This window comes from Dipteris shenzhenensis, chromosome 31, assembly GCF_047967505.1.
Source record: "Dipteris shenzhenensis isolate YYH24624 ecotype China chromosome 31, Dip_SZ_1.0, whole genome shotgun sequence".
NCBI lineage: Eukaryota > Viridiplantae > Streptophyta > Polypodiopsida > Gleicheniales > Dipteridaceae > Dipteris > Dipteris shenzhenensis.
Genome location: NC_141626.1, coordinates 46,305,732 through 46,327,785, shown reverse-complemented (window position 1 = coordinate 46,327,785; position 22,054 = coordinate 46,305,732). Strand labels below are relative to the sequence as shown.

The 22,054-nt window shown below is 42.0% G+C and overlaps 1 protein-coding gene across 1 annotated transcript; it reads right to left on the bottom strand.

Moving 5' to 3' along the window:
• Positions 1-2,908: 2,908 nt before the first annotated feature.
• LOC147881537 (adenosine kinase 1-like) lies at positions 2,909-20,724 on the bottom strand. The gene is made up of 13 exons (XM_087402427.1): positions 20,463-20,724; positions 19,918-19,971; positions 8,241-8,287; positions 8,102-8,133; positions 7,898-7,999; positions 7,727-7,794; positions 5,091-5,167; positions 4,899-4,996; positions 4,740-4,810; positions 4,553-4,619; positions 4,320-4,442; positions 4,176-4,236; positions 2,909-3,222 (listed from the first exon to the last, which is right to left on the bottom strand). Exons 1-13 carry the CDS (start codon positions 20,702-20,704, stop codon positions 3,080-3,082), a joined length of 1,185 nt encoding a protein of 394 aa, XP_087258553.1. The 5' UTR covers positions 20,705-20,724; the 3' UTR covers positions 2,909-3,079.
• Between the last annotated feature and the right edge of the window lie 1,330 nt (positions 20,725-22,054).

Here is a 22,054-nt window from a genome sequence, read left to right as displayed (position 1 = left end):
GCTAAAAAATCAACGAGCCTCAATATAAGAAATTTATTGCATTCAGCACACGAGCACATCGTACTCTGGCTAGAGAGCAGAACATCCTATGCACTACAATTGGTGGTAGGGAAGAGCAATTGCATGCAAGAAGGGATTCTTTCCATTTGAGATTAGGAGGATATGCATTCCCCATGGATGGTGTATTAAATATGCATCAATACGCTGGGGATAAAAATGTAATCGATACTTCAGCAGCAGCAAGTAATGCACATCAACATCCTGTGGGTGAGACAAATGCAGCACATGCTCCAGGAAAAAGTACAACCACTCAAATGGATGCAACCAAGGCCCCTAGACATTCAAGATCATGAAGACACATTGTTTGCATACTAACAAACTATGTCGTTCTCCTACCTCCAAGGCACTTCTAGAACACTCAGCCTACTTGCTTCCGTAGAGCTTGGATTGGCCTCGTTATTGTCCCTAGGAAGAGGCCCAAAAAATGATGCATACTTGAGAGATTTTGCAACCACATTAGGCTTATGGGAACTAAGGAACAAGGGGATTTTGCTTTCACGGGTGGGTGTGGCGATGGTGATTTGGGAAGGAGGGAAGGGGGGGGGCGTGCTTTTACAAGTCCCTAAAATGATGCGAGAAAGATTTGAAGAACTTCTAGGAGGGTCAAAGAGCACAAGAGACTCCACTACATGCACACGTGCATATGAGGGGTTTTTAACCCATGTGTGGGAGCATATTAGTTTTGCTTTCATGTATTATATGGTTCGTATGTCATATCCTCAAGAAGAGGCACAAAAAAAGATGCATACTCACGAACATTCTTAGAGGCAAACGCCCTCCCTCTTAAAAAGGGGGGGTAAAGGCACCTTTTGAAGGCGAAGATGCTATTTCCACAGCCCTAGGAGAGTTGCATTGACACTCTAGTAGTGAGTTGATGCCAAGGAATTACTCAAGGAGTTGTTTTCTAGCACCCATGACTTGGGAGACACACATGTCCATTGTGTTTCAATGGTCTTGTTGTGAGAAGTGGACAATTGCACCATGGCTAAGGCATGGCGAAATGGGTCGTGCACGAATGTCATGCATTCCATTGGGTGTGTTATATGGTCTCCAATAATTGCATGGTGGCAAGTTAGACAAATTCCTTTCATTCATGTGCCAAGATGATGTCTAGCTTCCTAAGAGGTGTGATTAAGTTCGAATGGACACCATCTATTTTCAAGATCAAGCTAGCACACGTGTATTTCCCCTATTGTATTGAGGGGGGGCAAGGGGGAGACGTTCCCTTACAAGTCCCTAAAATGATGCGGGAAAGATTTAAAGAACTTATGAGTGGGTTAGAGAGCACACCAGACTCCATTACACATGCACATATGAGGGATTTGTAACCCCATGTTTGGGGGCATATTAATCTTGCTTTCATGTATGATGTGGTTTGTACGTCATATCCTCTAGAAGAGGCACAAAAAATGATACTTACTCAAGAATATTGTTCGAGATACTCAAGAATATTGTTAGAGCCAAAACCCCTCCCTCTTAAAAATGGGGCATAGGCACGTTTGGAAGACTACTCAAGTATATTGTTAGAGCCAAAACCCCTCCCTCTTAAAAATGGGGCATAGGCACGTTTGGAAGACTAAGATGCTATTTCCATAGCCCTTCGAGAGTTACATTGACCACTCTAGTAGTGAGTTTATGCCAAGGAATTTCTTAAGGAGTCATTTTCTAGCACCCATGATTTGGGGGTTGTGTATGTCCATCTTGTTTCAATGGCCTAGTTGTGATAAGTGGACAATTGTACCATGGCCAAGGCATGGCAAAATAGGTCCTAATGAATGTCATGTATTCCATTGGGTGTGTTGTGGTCTCCTTGCATGGTGGAGACTCAGACAAAGTTATTCCTCTCATTCATGTGCCAAGACCATGTTGGCTTCCCAAGAGGTGTGATTAAGTTCAAATGGACACCATTGATCTTCAAGATCAAGTTAACAACCGTGCGTTTGCAGTCCTGTTATAGTTTTGTATAGTGATAACATGCTTCTCCTTTGGATCACTTCTTACCTTGGGCTGTCAATCTTCTCTCATCCATTGCCGCTTGTGTTTGCAATCCTATTGATAAGAATTGTATAATAGTGACGATCCTTCTTCTCATCAATCATTTCTATCCTCATCAATCGTTTCTATTCTCATCAATCATTTGATGAGAGTAAACTTGATGATTGATGAGGGTGAGCTTGTTCTCTTTCTTGATGTTTGGGGGGCAATTTGGATTCACATTAAAGATCCACAATGACAAGAAGCTTTTATTTTTCCACCTATTCTCTGACCGTTAGGGAGTGTGCTAGTGGAGAGCTACATTTCAGTAATTGTCAATTCAGTAGGCTTAGTGCTGTTCCACCGAGTGTTTGCAAGAGAATTGCTTGAGCATGAGTTGGCATTACTCTACAATGAATGATTGTAAAAAGGATGAACAGTTCAGCCACCCTGAGTTCCTTTGCCTTCCTCCATGATGCAGCATAAAATTGTAATGCACATAAAATTGTAATTGCATAGGAACTATAAGATGATTTCAAGGAAGCTTCAAACATCCTCACCTCTCAAACCATTTTACAAAAAAATTGCATAGGAACTATAAGATGATTTCAAGGAAGCTTCAAACATCCTCACCTCTCAAACCACATAAAATTGTAATTGCATAGGAACTATAAGATGATTTCAAGGAAGCTTCAAACATCCTCACCTCTCAAACCATTTTACAAACATTATTTGCATTAGCTGAGGATTATATTTGCATATTTAGAAGTGGACACTAACCCTATAACATATTTGTAAGAGCCTAGCCACATATTGAAAGTAACTCATTGCTTGATGCTGAAGTACTTTACTCTTAATTTACAAGACCCAGCCGTAAGGTGAAAATCACCTGAAAGAATAATGGATAGAATCATAGGTAACGTATCCTGTCCAAAACATAGAATGCTCTCATTATAGAAGAAATGATCTTCTTCTCCACCTGACAGGCACTTCAAACGAGTAGTCGAGAAAGGGTGCCCAGGTATTTGATTCATTTATGAACTGCCTATTCAAAGCTTGGCTTCTCTGGGTATTTACAATTAGACTCTTGTATGATCACACTAGCAGCATAATGTGCAGCTCTTACACATTCCTTGGTGTCTTTCCCTTGAACGAGTTGTGACAAGAAGCCTCCAACAAATGCATCACCTGGGAAAAAAATTAATCAATAAACACTAGTAAATGAGATCACTTTGTGCTGTCTAATGACATCGTTACTCCTAGAATGCAGCAAGCGCTCTCTCTCTCTCTCCCCCCCCCAAAAAAACAAACTAGCGTTGTACAATGTTCCTACAATGAGTGGGAGGTGGACCTATATAGTCTTCTCTGTTATATCCCATTTAGCCTTCTCTAAGCCCAAAAAGTCCCTCACCAAATTGTCCTTACCACATTAATTTGACCCTATATTGGTCTTTATTACAGGAACCGAACTTTGCCACCATTCTAAAGGATGGTTTCTCCACCCTCTCCATGGGATTCCCATGGGTGGACCTATATAGTCTTCTCCGTTATATCCCATTTAGCCTTCTCTAAGCCCAAAAAGTCCCTCACCAAATTGTCCTCACCACATTAATTTGACCCTATATTTGTCTTTATTACATGAACCGAACTCTGCCACCATTCTAAAGGATGGTTTCTCCACCCTCTCCATGGGATTCCCATGTCATTTCCAGATCACCCAATTTTCCAAGGACTGATCCCCTCCTTCATTTGTAATGTGCTCCATCCTCACAGAGCAGATCAGATTATGTGTTTTCATTTTCTCTCTCTTATAGCAGTCAGCGTTTTCTTCTCTCTTAAGAAAGGTATGTCTCATAACTTCCAGTATGTGTGCGTCCATCTCTTAACTTGTCGTAAGAATGTTTGTAATCCATTCATCGCAGAGACCCTTAGGTCCCTAATGAATGTTTACTGCAACATTACCAATTAACTACATGCTGTTAAAAGCTTCAGAGAACTTTGGCTCTCCCACAAAATTATTAATTTAGAAACAAAACAGAGTGTTGAGGCTTATAGACGGTCGATCCAAGTTGCAGCATAAGAAAGGAATACTGAAGCCAGAGAACAACCAAAACAAACAAAAATTAAAAAATGCTCCTGACCTGCTCCATTGGTATCTACAATCTTCTCTTTTGGAATCTTCAGTACAGGAAATTGTATGGTCTGGCCACAAGATACACAGAAGTAAGAGCAGTGTACAGGGAAAGCATCTGCAAATGCAGAAGCCTTACATAAATGAAGATTACCTTGCCATCTTCTGCCACTATAGTTGAATCTGATCCTTGGGTAATAACAGCTACGCGTTTGTGTGTCCCGCATGCCTTGGGTAGGGCTGAAATCTTCAAAGCAATATCATTTACATCTTCTGTCTGGTATCCAAACACAGGACATGGTTATGGCATCTATAGGAACTCGCTTGCACTTGGTACAGTAGAGTTTCATTTGCAAATAATATACGGGCTATGACTCAAAAGCTTACCTCCCAACCTTGCACCTTGGCGAAAGTCCGAGCCTCCGTCTCATTTCCAAAAAGAAAATCCACATACCTGCACCACAGTTTTGGGGACGGAAGACAATGGGCAGCAATAAAAAACACCCACAATAACTTCCAGAGTTGGCAGATTGAAAGCAACACACATAAGATTTAACAAGGGTGATGCATTTACCCTAAGGCCTCCAGCAGCGGTTTTGTGAAAAATTCACAGATGAAGGGAGCAGACAGGTTCATCGCAAACACCTGCACCAAGGTAGGTAAAGACTTGTGTTTTCTTATAACAAAGACCATCATTGGAACATGTATTTCAATATATCATCAATACATGTACCTTCCCTTCCTCGGCAACATGTTTTGCCACGTGCATTATGGAATCTGGTGAAACCGTCAAGAAGAATCCAGCAATATACACAAACTTTGCTTTTTCAACTGCTAAACCGAAACAAAATGTAAGAAACAAAAAAGCAAGAGGGAAAAGAACAAATGCAATGTGATGATCGGGTATATGAGACATCTCGATTACCTAAGCCCCAATTTTCAGGCTTCTTCAAGTGTTCTGATTTATAGCAATTGGCAGCTGACAAATTGGCCACAAGCGACCTGAAATCCACATGCGGAAAAATAACTCGCCTATAGTATTCTTGTGCCACATGCTTCAACTCAGAGTTTATATGGCATGTGCTTTATTTCATACTCATTTACGACTCAATTAATTGTTGACATAGAAGAAGACTTAAGATTGGAAATCAATAGACAAAAACATCCATAATAAGTCTAAGCTAATTCTTCCCTTTTTTTAAAGAAGAGTTGTGCAAAGTTGCACCATGCACAATTTGTGTAACATGCTACCATGAAAGACAACAGAAAACAACCCTGAACACAACCTGACAAGCAAAAGAAACACATATACACGCGCACAAAAAGATGGTGGTGATGATACATTTTATCGTGAGTGCCCAAACACTATCTACAGCACCAAATACATCCTTAACAACAAAATTCCAGACAGTCTCCACCCATACCGTTTCTGTGAGAAAATGTGTACCACTCCAAGCATCTAGTGCAACAATGTATGGGTCTATTCAGTAGACTGCAAAAGAAACCCCTAGAAAGCTCAAACCTGGGCTGAGCTAAAGTATTACTTTAGCTCAGCCCAGGTTGGTCATCTTCAGTTTTTTCTTTCTCCATCCAAATTTGCCTGCATTCAAGGACCTCCAAGACAAGGGTCCTGAAGGCTTTGTTGCAAAAATCCCATGCATCCTTTGATATACTGCCCCATCACTCTACCCAAAACAACATAGCAAGTACATCAAACAGATTTAGCCACGAGAGAGACAGAGACAAGAAGAAGGAGAAGAAGAATTTAAGACACACACACACAGATAGAGAGAGAGAGACTAACACAAAGACTTATGAGATTAGCTGATCTAAAAGGAGGAAACAACATATTGACATCTGCAAAGGACCCAATCAAGACACCGACATAAATCCTCTTAGTAGACTTTAGAGTTGCAGTAGCAATAATTTTTTATTTTTTTCCCAAAAAGATTACAAATTACTTCATTAAGTATGAATGAAAGCCTCAAGAGCAAGCTCAAATGCAGGAGTACGTCATGTCATGCATGAGAGAAAAAACAGCTCAAAAGGAGCTAACCAAAATCCAAGGTGGAGGCTGAAAATGCCACCTCAACCCTGAAGTAGCAGTAATTTTCAAGCCCATCTCCTAAGAACATCTTTGCTTTATGCAGGTAAAGAAGGTAGAGATTTGTCTACATCATGTAAGCATGTCTATAAAAAAGACCCTCAGAGAAAGGTGGTTAAGAAAATTTTTAAAAAACGAAGAGGCAACCATACGACTTCCTAAACCTCAAGATCTCTACGGCCAAGATGCCCTTCCACTCCCACGATGAATTGATATGCATATCTAGATGAATCCAGGAACATGCCCAAACTCGTCCTTTAAAACAACACACAGTGCAGTTTCAATCTCATGAGTCATTCATAAGGTTGAAACCCTAAACTCCATCACCCATAGCAAGGACTAACTACTATGGCATCCCCACTGACATCATCAGCGCCCAACAGTGGGTGTAGACCATAGTATAAACATATGCTCTCACATATACAAATCCACAAACTCACATATACTTGAGCATCCATTTATACAAAGGTCTTCGTACTGAGTTTATGTCGGCGCCCGGAGGTGAAGGGCAGACTCGGCTGTGAAAAAGGCTAGCAGTAAAGTAGCATTGATAGTCCACTACAGAGCTGGAGAGACAAAACTCATACTATCAAATGACATCCAAAGCTTGCAAGATAGGTGAAGTCCAACACATTGTGACTTATATATGAGAACAAGATTTCATGGGAAAAAAGAGCAATAAGCACACCGAAGACTTATCTTGTTTGAAGAGGTCTATATACCTTCGTAAGACTAGAAGTACAAATTTAGATTTTTTGTTGTTCTAAAGTCCAAATTTCTATAAAGAAAATAAAAGAGAAAACAAAAGAGAAGAAAAATGAGGTAACGAAAAATGTTTTTGAAAAATGAAGAGGACTGTTTGAAGCCTTTGTGCAACCATCAAACACTACCGAGGAAACACAATATTTGTTTGAAGGGAAGAAGCAAATCAGTTGAGAAGTCCAAGAACCTCATCGATTGAGAGGCCCAAGAACCTACAACACCTTAATACTTGCACAGAATTCATATACCATCTCGATTCTAAGGTAGTCTTATATAAAGGAAATAACAGCTAGCTACTTGCTTGCAAGGCAGTCTAGAGTTGGAGACACAACTGCCGATTGAACGTTTGAATAACATTGTTTGAAGATTTTGTGCAAGCTGTCAAATATCATCCAAGATAAAAATGAAGCCTTTGAATGGAAGAAGCAAACCAATTCACAAATATCACCCATCCCATTATGGGAATAAAGCAGATATGGCAAGAATAGGACGTGTTTGACAAAGACCAAATTTCTAACGTCACATGATCCAATTTGAAGACAAATTAACACACTGAGTTTTGCCTACTGTGGCAACAACACTATTATGACTGCAAAATTTCACAGAAAGATTTAGGTCATACTGGGCCTTATTATGTCTTTTTACAAAAAGCTTTATTAATAAAACCAAAATAAACAATTGTCGGACAGATCTACCTCTCTCCACCAAGAACAAGAACAGCACATGTGCCAGTTGGCATAGATTCGTGTTCATAGTAGTGTACCTGGGCATGCAAAGTATTTATTTGAGCTTCGTTAAGACTGAAAATGTGATGTGAACGAGTTAACTTCACAATGTCAATGCACCAAAATAATTGAGTTACAAACATTCACTCCATATGACTTTGAGCTTTTCAGCATTTCTTGTCCAAATTCATCCTTGCCAATGCAGCCCATGTAGCTAGTTGCCCCAGGAACTTGCAGCATCCACTGCGCAAAAGGCCAACATCCTTCAATGATGACATAAGCAAGAGCATTCTGCAATATAACTTATCAAACCTATAAACATGGAAGTAACGGAATTAAACATACCTGAGCGACCCTGATAGAATTCTGGGTTGCACCTATATATCCATCAAAGCATGGACAAAAAAAACAAATCAATCATAGCTTTCCTAACCACTATCACACTTCTCCTAACATAATATTATATCACTAGTCAAAATCTTACCTCCAGCAATGTATTCCACCTCATATTTGTCGGCGAGCTCTTTGTACCTATCAGTCAACACAATTAAACTCAATACACAAACATGATTCAAATAAAACTAGTCTCAATGCTGGAGCTTCATAGGCACCAAAAAGAGTATGAACAATTTTTAAAAAAAATACATCTGCAATTCACATTGTAGTGATTAGCACTGCCATTAATACACAATTAAACTCAATACACAAACATGATTCACAATAAAACTAGTTTCGATGCTGAAGCTTCATGGGCACCAAAAAGAGTAGAACAATTAAAAGAAAAATGAAGTCCTTGCAATTCACATTGTAGTGATTAGCACTGCCATCACAAAACTTAGATAGGATAATTTGATCACCACCAAAAAGTAGATGTAATTTGGACACAGGCAAGATAAAAGGCTATTTTATCTAACCAAATATGTGCATCTTGGTAAACTTAGGAAATGATAGAAGCAAGCATCTACTTAAGCCTTACTTATTATGAAGTACATACATTTTACCTGGCTCTATAGAGAATCTGTGCAGCTTGGCAAATTATCCGCTTGAGTTTATTGAAAGTTTGGTCACCTCCAATGTGGGAAGTACTCTAGATAGTCAAGCAACAAGACTCCTTGGTCTAAGCCTCACGATGATATAGAAGAGGTATTTGAGCACTTAGTTTCTTAATGTCAACTTATACCTAGATGAATCCAGGAACATTCCCAAACTCATCCTCTAAAAACACAACATAGTGCAGTTTCAATCTCATGATAGTCACTCACAAGATTGAAAACCATAAACTCCATCATGCATAGCAAGGACTAGCTACTATGACATCCCCACTGACATCATCAGCGCCCAACAATGGGTGTAGACCATAGTATAAAAATATGCTCTCACACATACAAATCCACACACCCACACATACTTGAGCATCCATTTATACAAAGTCTTCATATTGAGTTTCTGTCGGCACTCCGGAGGTGAAGGGTAGACACAACCATGATGAAGGCTAGCACTAAAGGAGAAGGCTAATCAAAAGGTAGTCCAAAATCTCTTCATTCAAGCTACAACTGCTTGTGAAGTCTAAACATTTTCATTTTAGTCTCTCCCCAACGAGCATCTAAATCTAAATCTAGCTGATAGGGCAATGCACCATTTAAGATAGAAAGAATTATCACAATACCAGCAGGCCGCAACTTGGACGAAAACTTCACAAGGTGAAATTTGCATGTCCGCTAATACGGCAAAAGCATATACCTAGATGAATCCAAGAACATTCCCAAACTCATCCTCTAAAAACACAACATAGTGCAGTTTCAATCTCATGATAGTCACTCACAAGGTTGAAAACCATAAACTCCATCATGCATAGGAGGGACTAGCTACTATGACATCCCCATTGACATCATCAGCGCCATTGATGTCATCAGCGCCCAACACTCAGAGGTATTTGAGCACTTAGTTTCTTAATGTCAACTTGTATATTCTTTCATTCCATTGTTTATTTCCACGATTTATGCATGCAAAGCTTTGAAGAAAGTCATCTTTGGAATAATTCTTCAAGATATAATTTAGCTGTCATACTTTTATGAAAGTTAACCATGATGAAGAACTCTATAGACCACTGCAGCAATTTATCCCTTAGATGTGACAACCAAATGTCACAAGCACCATCAAATGTAGTTCACAAACATGACAGTTTCGCAGCCTTAGCTGACCACACAACTATAGTATGGGATTTTGGATGTACTAATTTGCAACTCTAAGTGTTTCCTCATTCATCCATTGTCCATTTGTGAGATAAGTAGATCTCAAAGAGTAGTGAGATCTTTAACCACCAGATTCCACTCGAAGGGTTAGCTTAGGCTTGCTACCCTATCCCTAAAAATATACCCTCTTCTTTCCTACCCTAAGTACCCATAAAGTCCTTTAGACACAATTTTTATCTTGTACATTTGGTGGTTCTTTAAGATTCTCACATGATTCTAACCACTAATTGCAAACTTACTCTCGACATTGGATTTTTCCTTTTTCAAAAAGGAAACTTCATAAGTAATGAAACTCCAAGAGCAAAGCTCAAGGGAGAAGTACATCATCATGCAAGGCATGAGAAAATAAAACCAGCTACGGAAAAATCAAGCTCCTATAAAAGAGCTAAAAAAATATCCAAGGTTGAGGTTAAAAGTGCCACCTCAACCTGTGGGGAAATCCGAGAAGAATTGGTAGCCACTCCAAACTCTCAAAAAAAACCTTCCTCATGGTAGAGGCTACTCGTAAAGACCTTGCATGGTCCCCCAGATGGCTAGAAGAATGTACTATATCCGTCTACATACTAGCCAAATGTGTGCATGGCAGACCTAGGAACCATCCAAAGCATGTACATGTGAATCTCCAAATGTGCCACGCTAGCATGCTCGCCAAAATCTCCCACAAAGTATCCACAGATGCATGTGCAGGTCTACATAAAGAGCCAAGAACACTGTCTAGAGAACATGACTCAACTGAGAGTGAAACGACGAAGACAGAGAGAGAGAGGGGGAGACACAAAAGTGTGGGTATGAAGTGTTGAGCCACACCACAAACTCATAGGTTTTATTAGGATTAGGCTTTCACCCTATGACTGTCTTAAGACAGTCATAGGTGTCATTACTTTAACAAAAGGGTGGCAATGTGCCTTTACCCCAACAACCTCCCACCTAAAGGCCAATGTGCCTAAAGGGGAGAAAAGAATAAAAATTACAGCAATATACAGTTACTGTATACAAGACCATAAAATAAGAATGGTCTCATCCTAATCCCATGATGTGGCGGCAATGTGCAAACCGCTCTGTAGGCAAGCTCTTAGTGAGCAAATCTGCAGGATTATCATCAGTATGCACCTTCACAAGATCAAGTCGCTTGTCTTCCAGTACCTCCTTGATGAAATGGTATTTCACATCTATGTGCTTGGTCTTTTGATGAAAGACCGGATTCTTTGCCAACATGATAGCACTCTGACTATCACAATTCAAAACTGGCATATCTCCTGCAATGCCCAAATCTCCCACCAGTCGAGTAAGCCATATTGCTTCCTTGCAAGCCTCAGTGGCTGCAACATATTCAGCTTCAGTGGTTGACAGTGCAACGCATTTCTGCAACCGAGACACCCATGATATAGCACCTCCTACAAATGTGAAAATATAACCGGTAGTAGACTTCCGGTTATCTGCATTCCCTGCATAGTCTGAATCTGTAAAACCATGCACCAATGCATCCTGCCTACCATAGCATATGCACAAGTCTTTGGTACCCTTGAGATACCTCAAGACACCTTTCACTGCTTCCCAGTACCGCTTGCCTGGATTTGCCATATACCTGCTGATGACTCCCACCGCAAAAGCAATATCCGGACGAGTGGCAACCATGGCATACATCAAAGAATCAACTGCAGATGCATACGGAACCTTGGCCATTTCAGCCTTATCATCATCTGATCTGGGGCTGTCCTTACTGCTGAGTTTTAAATGTGGAGGCAACGGGGTACTAATAGACTTCCCCCCCTCCATTTTAAACCTCTGCAGTACTTTGTCAATGTACTCCTTCCGTGACAGAAACAAAAGTCCCTTGGACCTCTCACGAATAATCCGCATGCCAAGAATATGGTTTGCATCACCCAAGTCTTTCATGTCAAAAGACTTATGCAGTTGTTTCTTCAAAGCACTAATCTCCTACTGAGATTTGCTGGCAATCAGCATGTCATCCACATATAGAATGAGTAGCATCAAACTGCCATCCTTTGCCCGTTTGGTGTACAATCAATGATCGGTCTCACACCTATGATACCCTTGGGACTGCATGAAGGCATCAAACTTCTTGTACCATTCTCTTGGCGCCTACTTGAGTCCATACAAGCTCCTCTTGAGCTTACATACAAGCTGCTCTTTCCCTTTAACAACATATCCCTCTGGCTGACTCATATTGATCTCGTCATGGAGATCTCCGTGAAGAAAAGCAGTCTTCACATCCATCTGACATAAATCCATGTCCTCATGAGCAACAAGAGCTAACACTGCTCTCAAAGTAGTCATCTTGACTACAGGGGAAAAGATCTCATCAAAGTCAATGCCCTTCTCCTGCTAAATCCCTTGGCAACCAATCTGGCCTTATATCTCGGTAAAGCATTTGAATCCACTTTGACTTTGTAAATCCACTTGCATGGCAAAACCTTTCTGCCTGCAGGTAGCTGCACCAAGTCCCATGTATCATTTTGAAGTAGGGAGTCCATTTCTGACTGCATGGCTTTCTCCCACTTCCTTTTCTCTGTTCTTCCCATAGCTTCCTTGAAGCTGGAAGGCTCACCACAATCTGTCAGCATGATAAAATCAGTTACATTATTGGCTCCTGGAACAAACCTGTCAGGAGGCCGTTGTACACGGGTGCTCCTAATAAAATGTTCCGGATTAGGCTGCCGTCTAGCCTGTTCGTCATGCATTACGGGTGGCTGTACCACCATATTTGGCTGTTCTACAGCCCCATTTGCTGGCATATCCAATGGTGCATCATTGGCAAAATTGTCTGGCTGATTTTCAGCCTGTATACCCTCTTGAACAGGGTTATCTACAGCAGCCTGCTGCTGCATATTAATGGGCATTCTTTGCTGTCCGACATCATCATAAACAACCCTCCTGTATTCCACAGGTTGCACGGGTTCTTTGTGTACACTATCCTCTTTAAAGATGACATCTTTGCTGCGTATAATCTTCCGTTTGACGGGATCCCATAACCTGTACCCCATTTCACCTTCGTCACCATAACCCATAAAGATGCATCTGGAAGACTTTGGCTCCAGTTTGGTGCGCAATTCTTTGCGTATATGAGCAAAGCACTCGCAGCCAAACACACGTAAGTGCTTATATGAAGGTGGCTTGCCAGACCACACCTCCTCTGGCACTTTCAACTCCAAAGCCTTATTCGGCGACCTGTTAATTAGGTGAACTGCTGTTTGCACGGCTTCTGCCCAAAAGCCATGGGGCAATGCAGCATAAGACAACATACATCGAACCTTCTCCTGAATAGTTCGATTCATCCGCTCACTCACACCATTTTGAGATGCATTATGAGGGGCTGTGAGTTCCTGTTTAATGCCCTTAGCTTCACAAAACTGTACAAAAGCATGTGACACATACTCACCCCCATTATCGGATCTGAGGCATTTCAGCCTGCGACCTGTCCGATTCTCAACCTGAGCAACAAACTTCTTGAAAGCATCTAAGGCATCGCTTTTATGCTTCAAGAAATAGACCCACACTTTGCGTGTGGCATCATCAATAAAAGTAATGAAATACTTTGCATCCCCTAGTAATAGCTATGGCATCTCACCCAAATCAGTGTGCACTAGATCAAGCGGTGCTCTATTTTGGGGAGGAGTCCTCTTATGAGGAGTCATAGAATGCTTGCCAAATATGCAATGATCACAAGTAGGCAAATCTGAAAAAGAAAGAGACGGCAGATAACCCAAACGTGACAGTTCTTGCATTCCTTTAACGGACATGTGTCCCAACCAGCTATGCCACAATGAAACCTTTGGCAGCTCGGTTATGGCAACAACATGATTACCTACACTGGAAACATAAAGAGGGTACAAGGTATCACTCTTATAACCCTCAGCCACGCCACAATGAAACCTTTGGCAGCTTGGTTATGGCAACAACATGATTACCTACACTGGAAACATAAAGAGGGTACAAGGTATCACTCTTATAACCCTCAGTCACTACAACCTGGCCATCAGTAATCACCCATTTGGAATCCCCAAATGTGGTGTGGTAACCACTGTCATTCAACAAGCCAGTGCTAATCAGATTTTTCTTGATTTGCGGCACATGGCGAACACCATCAAGCATAAATATGCGTCCATCAGGGAATACTATTTATATACTGCCAATCCCTGCAATCTGATATGCATAGTTGTTCCCAAGGCGAACAACTCCACGAGTACCTGTGTAGGAAGTAAACCACTCCCTATGAGGAGTAACATGAAAAGAAGCACTTGAATCCAAGAGCCAGGTGTGCATGTCATGGCCATCAGTAACCAATGTATGTGCAATTACAACAGAAGAGCATAAAACATCATGTCCGTCACTTTCACTGTCCTCTGCTGCAACATTCACTGCATCCAAGTCATCTGCCTTGGCCTTGCCTTTGCTTCCACTGCCTGCATCCTTTGTCTCAACCTTCTTGGCTTTCTGATCCCGTAAAAACTTGAAGCACTTAAACTTCACATGTCCCTTCTTGCCACAGTAAAAGCATTCAATATCCTTTTTGCCACGGGACTGACATGCATAGTTGTTCCCAAGGTGAACAACTCCACGAGTACCTGTGTAGGAAGTAAACCACTCCCTATGAGGAGTAACATGAAAAGAAGCACTTGAATCCAAGAGCCAGGTGCATGTCATGGCCATCAGTAACCAATGTATGTGCAATTACAGCAGAAGAGCATAAAACATCATGTCTGTCACTTTCACTGTCCTCTGCTGCAACATTCACTGCATCCAAGTCATCTGCCTTGGCCTTGCCTTTGCTTCCACTGCCTGCATCCTTTGTCTCAACCTTCTTGGCTTTCTGATCCCGTAAAAACTTGAAGCACTTAGACTTCACATGTCCCTTCTTGCCACAGTAAAAGCATTCAATATCCTTTTTGCCACGGGACTGACTGCGGGATTTGGACTTTCCAGCAGATCTCCCCTTCTACTGAGTCCTACCTCTTTCCTGTACCTGCAAAGCATTCGAAGACTTGCTGCCCGCATTATTCTTCATGCTCATCCCCTCCATAAGGAGAGAGCTCTCCACATCAGCATACATAAGAGTGACATTTGAATTAGACAGGGTGGTCTTGAAAGTGTCCCAACTCTCAGGGAGGGTACACAACAAGAAAGTAGCCTTTAACTCCTCATCAAGGTTCAATCCATGTGCAATAAGCTGTGTAAAGATGGCATTGACTCACTCGAGTGTGAGGTCATAGCTGTACCTTCCTTCATGCAAAGGTCGACAAGCTTCTTCAACCAATAAACCTTACTGGCTGAGCTCTTTTGGGCATACAACTCTTCTAGCCTTTGCCATAGGCCATAAGAAGTCTTTTCAGCTTGAACATTGAACACAAGAGAATCACTAAGAGTGAGCATGATAGCAGCCCTAGCAGACAAATCAAGCTCCTCCCACTCATCATCTGACATCCCAGATGGCTTGACACCCTTCACCCTTATGGGCTTAGAAATCTTCTTTAGCAGCAGTACATTCAAACACTGTTCTGCCCATAATGCATAATTGTGTGCCCCTTCCAATTTCTTTATGTTCAGAATTGAAGATTCACTTCCCCCTGATGCCATATCAGATAAGGAAAGTATCTAGCTCCCTGTAAGTCAAAAAATGACTAAATAAAATTCTGATTTCTCAGAAAAACTGCTCTATCAAGAGCCAGGAGCACTCACAATAGTGCTGTTTTTACTGTCAAAAAAAAATCTGCAGCAAAACAGAAAATTTCCCTCCAGTCACTGTACCTTCTGACACACTATACCGTGCTCAAATAGGCATAAAACAGTAACTACAGAATGCTGCAGCTGTTCCACAAGTGCTTTATTAGTGCATCATCAGCTGACGAAGCACAAAACACTGCTGTCCTGGATACTTCTCCCACCTCAGATGAGGTATTGCATTGATTTTATATGCATAAACCACTTGTCATACACTGTTTTGTTCACTGAAAAGAGGTTCCAAACACCTCAGCCTGTCACAAACCTGCAACAAAGAATGGGACAAATCCCAAGCAATCACCCTTTTGCCAAGGGGATAAAAGGCATCTGAAGGTCTCAAACAGTAACTCAGGTGCTCACAAGCAAAATCTGGGCAAAAGCCCTTTGATTTGACACCTGTACCAAGTGAAAAACACCTCAACACCGAGGTAGCATACAAAATACAGCGCTCTCCTGGCACTCACTTGACAATGTAATGCATAAACGGCCCTGTGTACACAGTAACAACACAGATCCCAACGTACAAACACTGAAGAGAAAATCTTTTGAGCACTGTCAACGATGGACAGTTAGGGACCGAGTAAACTCGATGCGCCCTGGCCAAGCGTGGCTCAACTGAGAATTTTTCAAGGTGTCGTACACAGAATGTGACCTGCAAGAAATGTCACTGAATACACTGCGGAAACAAGACCAATGTGAGCACCCTAGCTCCACACTGCCTCAAGGCATACACTGCCTAAACTGCTAGGCAAAAGCCCTTTGAAATTGTCACCCGAAAGCTGAGATTTGCACTCAGCAAAAGCATAAAAGCCCTCTGCAAAATCAAGGCATTTGACCTTCCCGAAGCAAAATAACTGTGCAACCACCACACTGTGGCACTAGTCACCTCAAGCATGAGGACCTCAACCACACAGTTTTGAGAACTGAACAACCGGGAATGAAGAGCAGAGTGCTCTCTTTGTTTCCTTCTGCCCCAAAAAAAAAATGTGCCTCCCGTACCTGCTGTACCTGTGCAGGGTACTTGCTGTACCTGTGCAGGGCACCTGCTGTACCCTGTACCTACAAGAGCACAAATCCCAAAAAAAATTTGACCTGTTCCTCCTTGACGCAGTGGCCGCCTGTACGGCGGCGTCCGTACGGCGGTACGGACTGCTGTACCTGACCGTAACCTGTGTTACGCGCTGGTCGCGTGCGCGCGGCCGGGGTTGTGCGGTGCGCGAACTGGCTGCGCCCGCGCAGCTAGCAGCAGCTAAGGCTGCGTGAGCAGCCGCTCCTGCACTGGCCGCTTGCCCTGCAAGCTTGCGCTGCCCCGCTCGCTGGCGCTGCCCCGTGCGCTGGCGCTGTCCCGTGCGATGGCGCTGCCCCGATCTGCTCGCGATGCTGCCCTGCTAGCCACTGAGGGCACTAGGCCCGAGGGGAGAGGAAGGGGTAGAGGGATAGAGCTGAAAAGAGGGGGAGAGGTAGATGCTCTGATACCAGTTGAGAGGGAAAGAATGGGGGAGTGGAACGACGAAGACAGAGAGAGAGAGGGGGAGACACAAAAGTGTGGGTGTGAAGTGTTGAGCCACACCACAAACTCATAGGTTTTATTAGGATTAGGCTTTCACCCTATGACTGTCTTAAGACAGTCGTAGGTGTCATTACTTTAACAAAAGGGTGGCAATGTGCCTTTACCCCAACATCAACCACATGTCATAGAATTGAAACAACCCAAGAAGAGTCATGTTTCTCATAGAATACCTAGGGCCCCGAAAGAGGGAGCCATGCTATGAGTCATGAAGAAAAGAGAATGTATAAAGATGCTCAATAGTCTAGCAATCCCCTTCCAAATAATCCTCGCTTGTATGATATAATCTAACCTCTAATATTTTCATAAGATAGTCTACAATATACCTTTGTAAGACTAGTATGTATCCAATCGTACAAATTTAGATTTTATGTTGCTCAAAACTCAAATTCTACACAAAAACTAAAAGAGAAAACGAAAGAAGAAAAAAGAGGTAACAAATTTTTTTTGAAAAACAAAAGAAAGACATCCTTAGCAAGCAAAGTAACACTTATGTCATCAGTGCCCAAGCATAAGCAGTTGTACTGGGTTTCTAAAGACCCGCAGAGTCCCTAGGGCAAACCCAGTGCTTACTAAAATACATCACATAAACAAAAGAGAAAGAAAACAAGAAATAAAGAAGAAAGGAAGAAGGTAACTAAGCAAAAATAAACAAGCAAATCAAGGAACGAAAACTTTGAAGAAATCTCTCTCTCTCTCTCTCTCTCTCTCTCTCTCTCTCCATGTACGAATGAAAGAAAGAATTTACAGAAGGAATGAATTATGTAAAACAATAAAACTAAATGAACCCCTTACACTTATGTACCCCTTTCTACAACAAAATTTCATTCCTAACTAAGAAAGCACAACCCCTTACACTTATGTACCCCTTTCTACAAAGATGCAAAATTACCCCTTACACTTATGTACCCCTTTCTACAAAGATGCAAAGTTTCATTCCTAACTTAGAAAGCACATGCATACTCAATCAAACTCTCTTTTGAAACTAAAAGAAAAACAAGCTATGTGAAAGCAATCCAATCTCTCCAATAGGCCATCATGTCTCCCCCTTATGTGAAAGCAATCCAATCTCTCCAACAGGCCATCATGTCTCCTCTAACTAAAGGAGTGGCTGAAGAAGCATGAAAAGACCCTATGCATGGACTCCAATTACAGAACGTTGTTGAATAGGACATCCAAAAAGATTAGAAAAAGGACGACCAAAGTGCCTAAGTCGATTGAATCATAGATAACTTTCGGATTTGATTGCAAGCATGGGACTCGTCCTTGCCACAATTAATGTTGCATCCCAATATAGCTAGGACCTAAATGGGCAAGGGGAAGGGGGAATTCTCGTCTTGAACCCTTTATGATGTCATGTAGTGGAATGATTTAAACCTCTTGAAAATCCCTTGGGAGCACGCAAATGTTCCAAGTTCTTTTGGTTTGTCATATTTACTGTTTTTGTTGTAAATAAAAAATTATCTTTAGATAGATCCAAAGTTTCCATATGTTTACATTTAGTTAATGATCTCTATACGGTCAACACAATCATGGTTCATGATAGTATTGAAATTCGAAGTATTTACTTCATAACTAGATTTAATCCAATTCCAAGGCCGAGGAAAAATCAGAGGATAGTCTACAATACTTCATAACCATGTTGTAAATCTTTGAGTCAGAGATATTTGAAGTCACTTTCGAGATTCTAAGATCTAGTCGATTTCATCCCAAGAGTCCAAGAAAAGTAGACCCTCCCTCAAATGGGAGACACGGAGGTGTCTCTTCTTGACTCCTCTATTTGTATGCTATGTGGATGATATTAGCGTTGAATTGACTTCCTTCATACTAGGGTAAGTTTATTCTAAATGTGCATGTCTATGTTTTAAACTTCTTTTCAGTGTTAGGCTGTATTTACACATCAAGATAAAATAATGTGGTCGTGTGGGTACAACTGAGCCAGGATACAAGCCGTTGAGTTTGAATCATAGCAATGAGTGAAATAATATCACGAGCCTATCGACAAAAGAAGGAAGCATTGCAGCTTTTTGCAAGAATAGTAACAACAGGCAAAGCTTAGAGAAGAGCTTAGAGAACCACACCAGTTGCATATACCAAACTCATCTGGAAGAAAGCCTCCATGACTCTCTCCAAGGCATGACCAATTGTGTATATTCATTACCACATGAAGACGTCCACTCTGATCTATAAGGACAAACCCATTAACATCATACCCGCAAGGAGGATTGACTAATACCGACTATTCAAAGAAAATGGACATCCCATTTCCAAATCTGATTCTACTCAACAGTCCGTCATCTTCAACCTCGTCACCTGTAAACTATGCTTACCTACAGCATTATTATGTTCCCGCTTCTTCAACACGTAAATCTGCGTCCGCCTTCAACTATCATACACCACGATTTTACACGGCTGAAGAAATACACAAGCTGAAACCGAAGTGCCCATCGGACAATAACCTACCGTAAGGTTACAGGTTCGCGTATTACTTAGCTTGGGCGTGAAAATATACAGGCTCATTACCCAAGGCTTTCGAGTGAAGGACCAGAATGAAAACGAAGAAACGCACAAAAGTTTAGCATAGCATAAAACATAAAACGTACATGGGGAGATGCTTCTCTTCGGCCAGAATTGCATTGTTCAACTTCACGTCATACCTGCAGGAAAACCAGTCCGCACCAATTATTCGCGTTAGCGAAACTATGCGCAAAAAAACAGCTGTGCGATTCACAGCAGAAAAGAGAGACAAACGACACACTGTTTTCTGTCGTACGGATCTGCTTTCTACCAGTCAGATAAGAGGTACAGAACGCGATCCGGAAGGAATGTGCCAGATTACTGGTTAATCGTCCGGGGATGAGGCCAGGCGCCACTTTACACAAGTTAAGACGGAGCAAAATGTTGATTTATTTTCATATTCAAGGCCCTGAAGCTTGTGCTTGCTGTGCTGACGCTTAACCGTATACAGTCACGTGAGTCAGAACTCTCTACTGCGGCAAGAAGGAGATCCTGTTGCAACAGAACCGGGAAAGCGAACGAAATGCTGCTTCGGGGGAAGCAAAAAGAGCGATGCAAGCTAGGGAGGAAAATGCCGGGGAAAATGGGAGATGAAAAAGGGGATGACAGGGAGAAGGGAGAGGAGACTAACTTGTCAAGGAAGGATTGCTCGACGACGGCAGAGATGTCGAGGAGGGGGTTACCCATGCCGAGGAGGACGCCCTGGAGGTCAGAGTGGGGAGCCATTAGGGTGGAGAGGAAGAGACGAAGACGAGAAGAAGAAGGAAGAAAAGGAAAAACAGGAGTAAGGAAGCTGGTGGAAAAGGAGGAGGAGGAGGAAGAGGAATTTATCAGTCTGGACCAGCTTCTCCTTCTCATACAATGTGCTCTCATACCTACTCCTACCACCCCCCAATCATTTACCCTCCCTTCTCTTGCCCAGGTAAAATCTCTAGGGTTTTATGAGCATCACTCGCTTGGTGAATTCTCCGTCCTTGATTGCTTAGAGCTTGTTCACACGAAGCTCACCCCAGTTTGACTCTGATTCACGCATCTGGGTTTTGGAGGGAACAGCTCGTTGCTGCTGCTCCCTAGAGTAGAGGCTAGTAGAAAAACTTGGCCTTCATGGTGGTTTGCAAACCACCCCTCATGCTGCATGTATAGGCTCTCAATTAGGAGGGTTTCACACATGTGTCGACGTGTGCACACAACTTGAGCTTTCCAACTCCCGTGTCATGACCCCATTCATAGAAACAATTCCATTAGATCGTCCAGATGACAAATTCTCGTTCAAGGCTTATGGGTCGTCAGATGAGCGAATGCTGCGAAATTTGACAAGTTCCTTTCTTTTTACACAATTGCGAAAAATGGTGATCCGTCCAAACTTCATGTGTAAAGGATCCCCACCAAAATAGGAGTAATCACTCCACTGGCTGCACACACGTCCAGACAAGTCTTAAAAGGTTGTGCCATGGTGGAGACTATAAGGTTGCTTCAATAAAAGGTCATGTCAAGCTAAATTCAACCATAATCTCCAAATATGTGCCCCTAAAGACTCTTTGGAACAAGGCTATAATGTGCATCATGCTCTATAAACTTTTGATGTGCAAACATGGGAACACAAAGTCCAAAACACTCTCTAGTTTTGCTTAATTCCAAATCTTCCACGTGAGGGAGAGGACATGGCTCCCAGAGTCACAATCACATGGCTCCCTACCTACTATCACATATCACCATTTGAGGATGACCTAGGTCCCCCAAGTCCCTTCGCCTCCCTTTCCCCTTCTCCATTGCCCTCTTCTCCTTCCACCAACCCATCTCTCATGCAAATGCATTGCACTCCCCACAACACTCGTATCTCTATCTTTGTGTGAGGCCAAAGATGTGACCTACTTCCATCTAAATATTGAAATCACAAGAGGATTGATTATGACTTATTAGAAAGTGGAAACCTTGGGGGAGGAGCTAGTATGACTTTTGGGGAATTTTTGGGAAAAAGTTATATCCCAAATCATTAAATTCTTGCAAAGTACTAAATTATTGGGAAAAAGTTATATTCTCACAATGATTACAACATTTTGGCATGTCATATTCAATCCTTGTTCCCCAAGGAATTTTACAAGAAGAGGCTTACATTGAGTGAACCACTATCATGTCGACATACACGTGTGATAACTATAGCCTACCTTAGAGGAAAGCCTAATTCCGAAGATTCACCTAAAAGGAAGAAGAGGCCTCACCAAC

Coding starts and splice junctions, on each gene's coding strand:
- LOC147881537 (XM_087402427.1), bottom strand. CDS start 20,704: ATGAGAGCACATTGTATGAGAAGGAGAAGCTGGTCCAGACTGATAAAT. Junction 4,811..4,898: donor ATGTTGCCGAGGAAGGGAAG/GTACATGTATTG, acceptor ACCTTGGTGCAG/GTGTTTGCGATGAACCTGTC. Junction 3,223..4,175: donor TGTAGATACCAATGGAGCAG/GTCAGGAGCATT, acceptor TTTTTTTCCCAG/GTGATGCATTTGTTGGAGGC.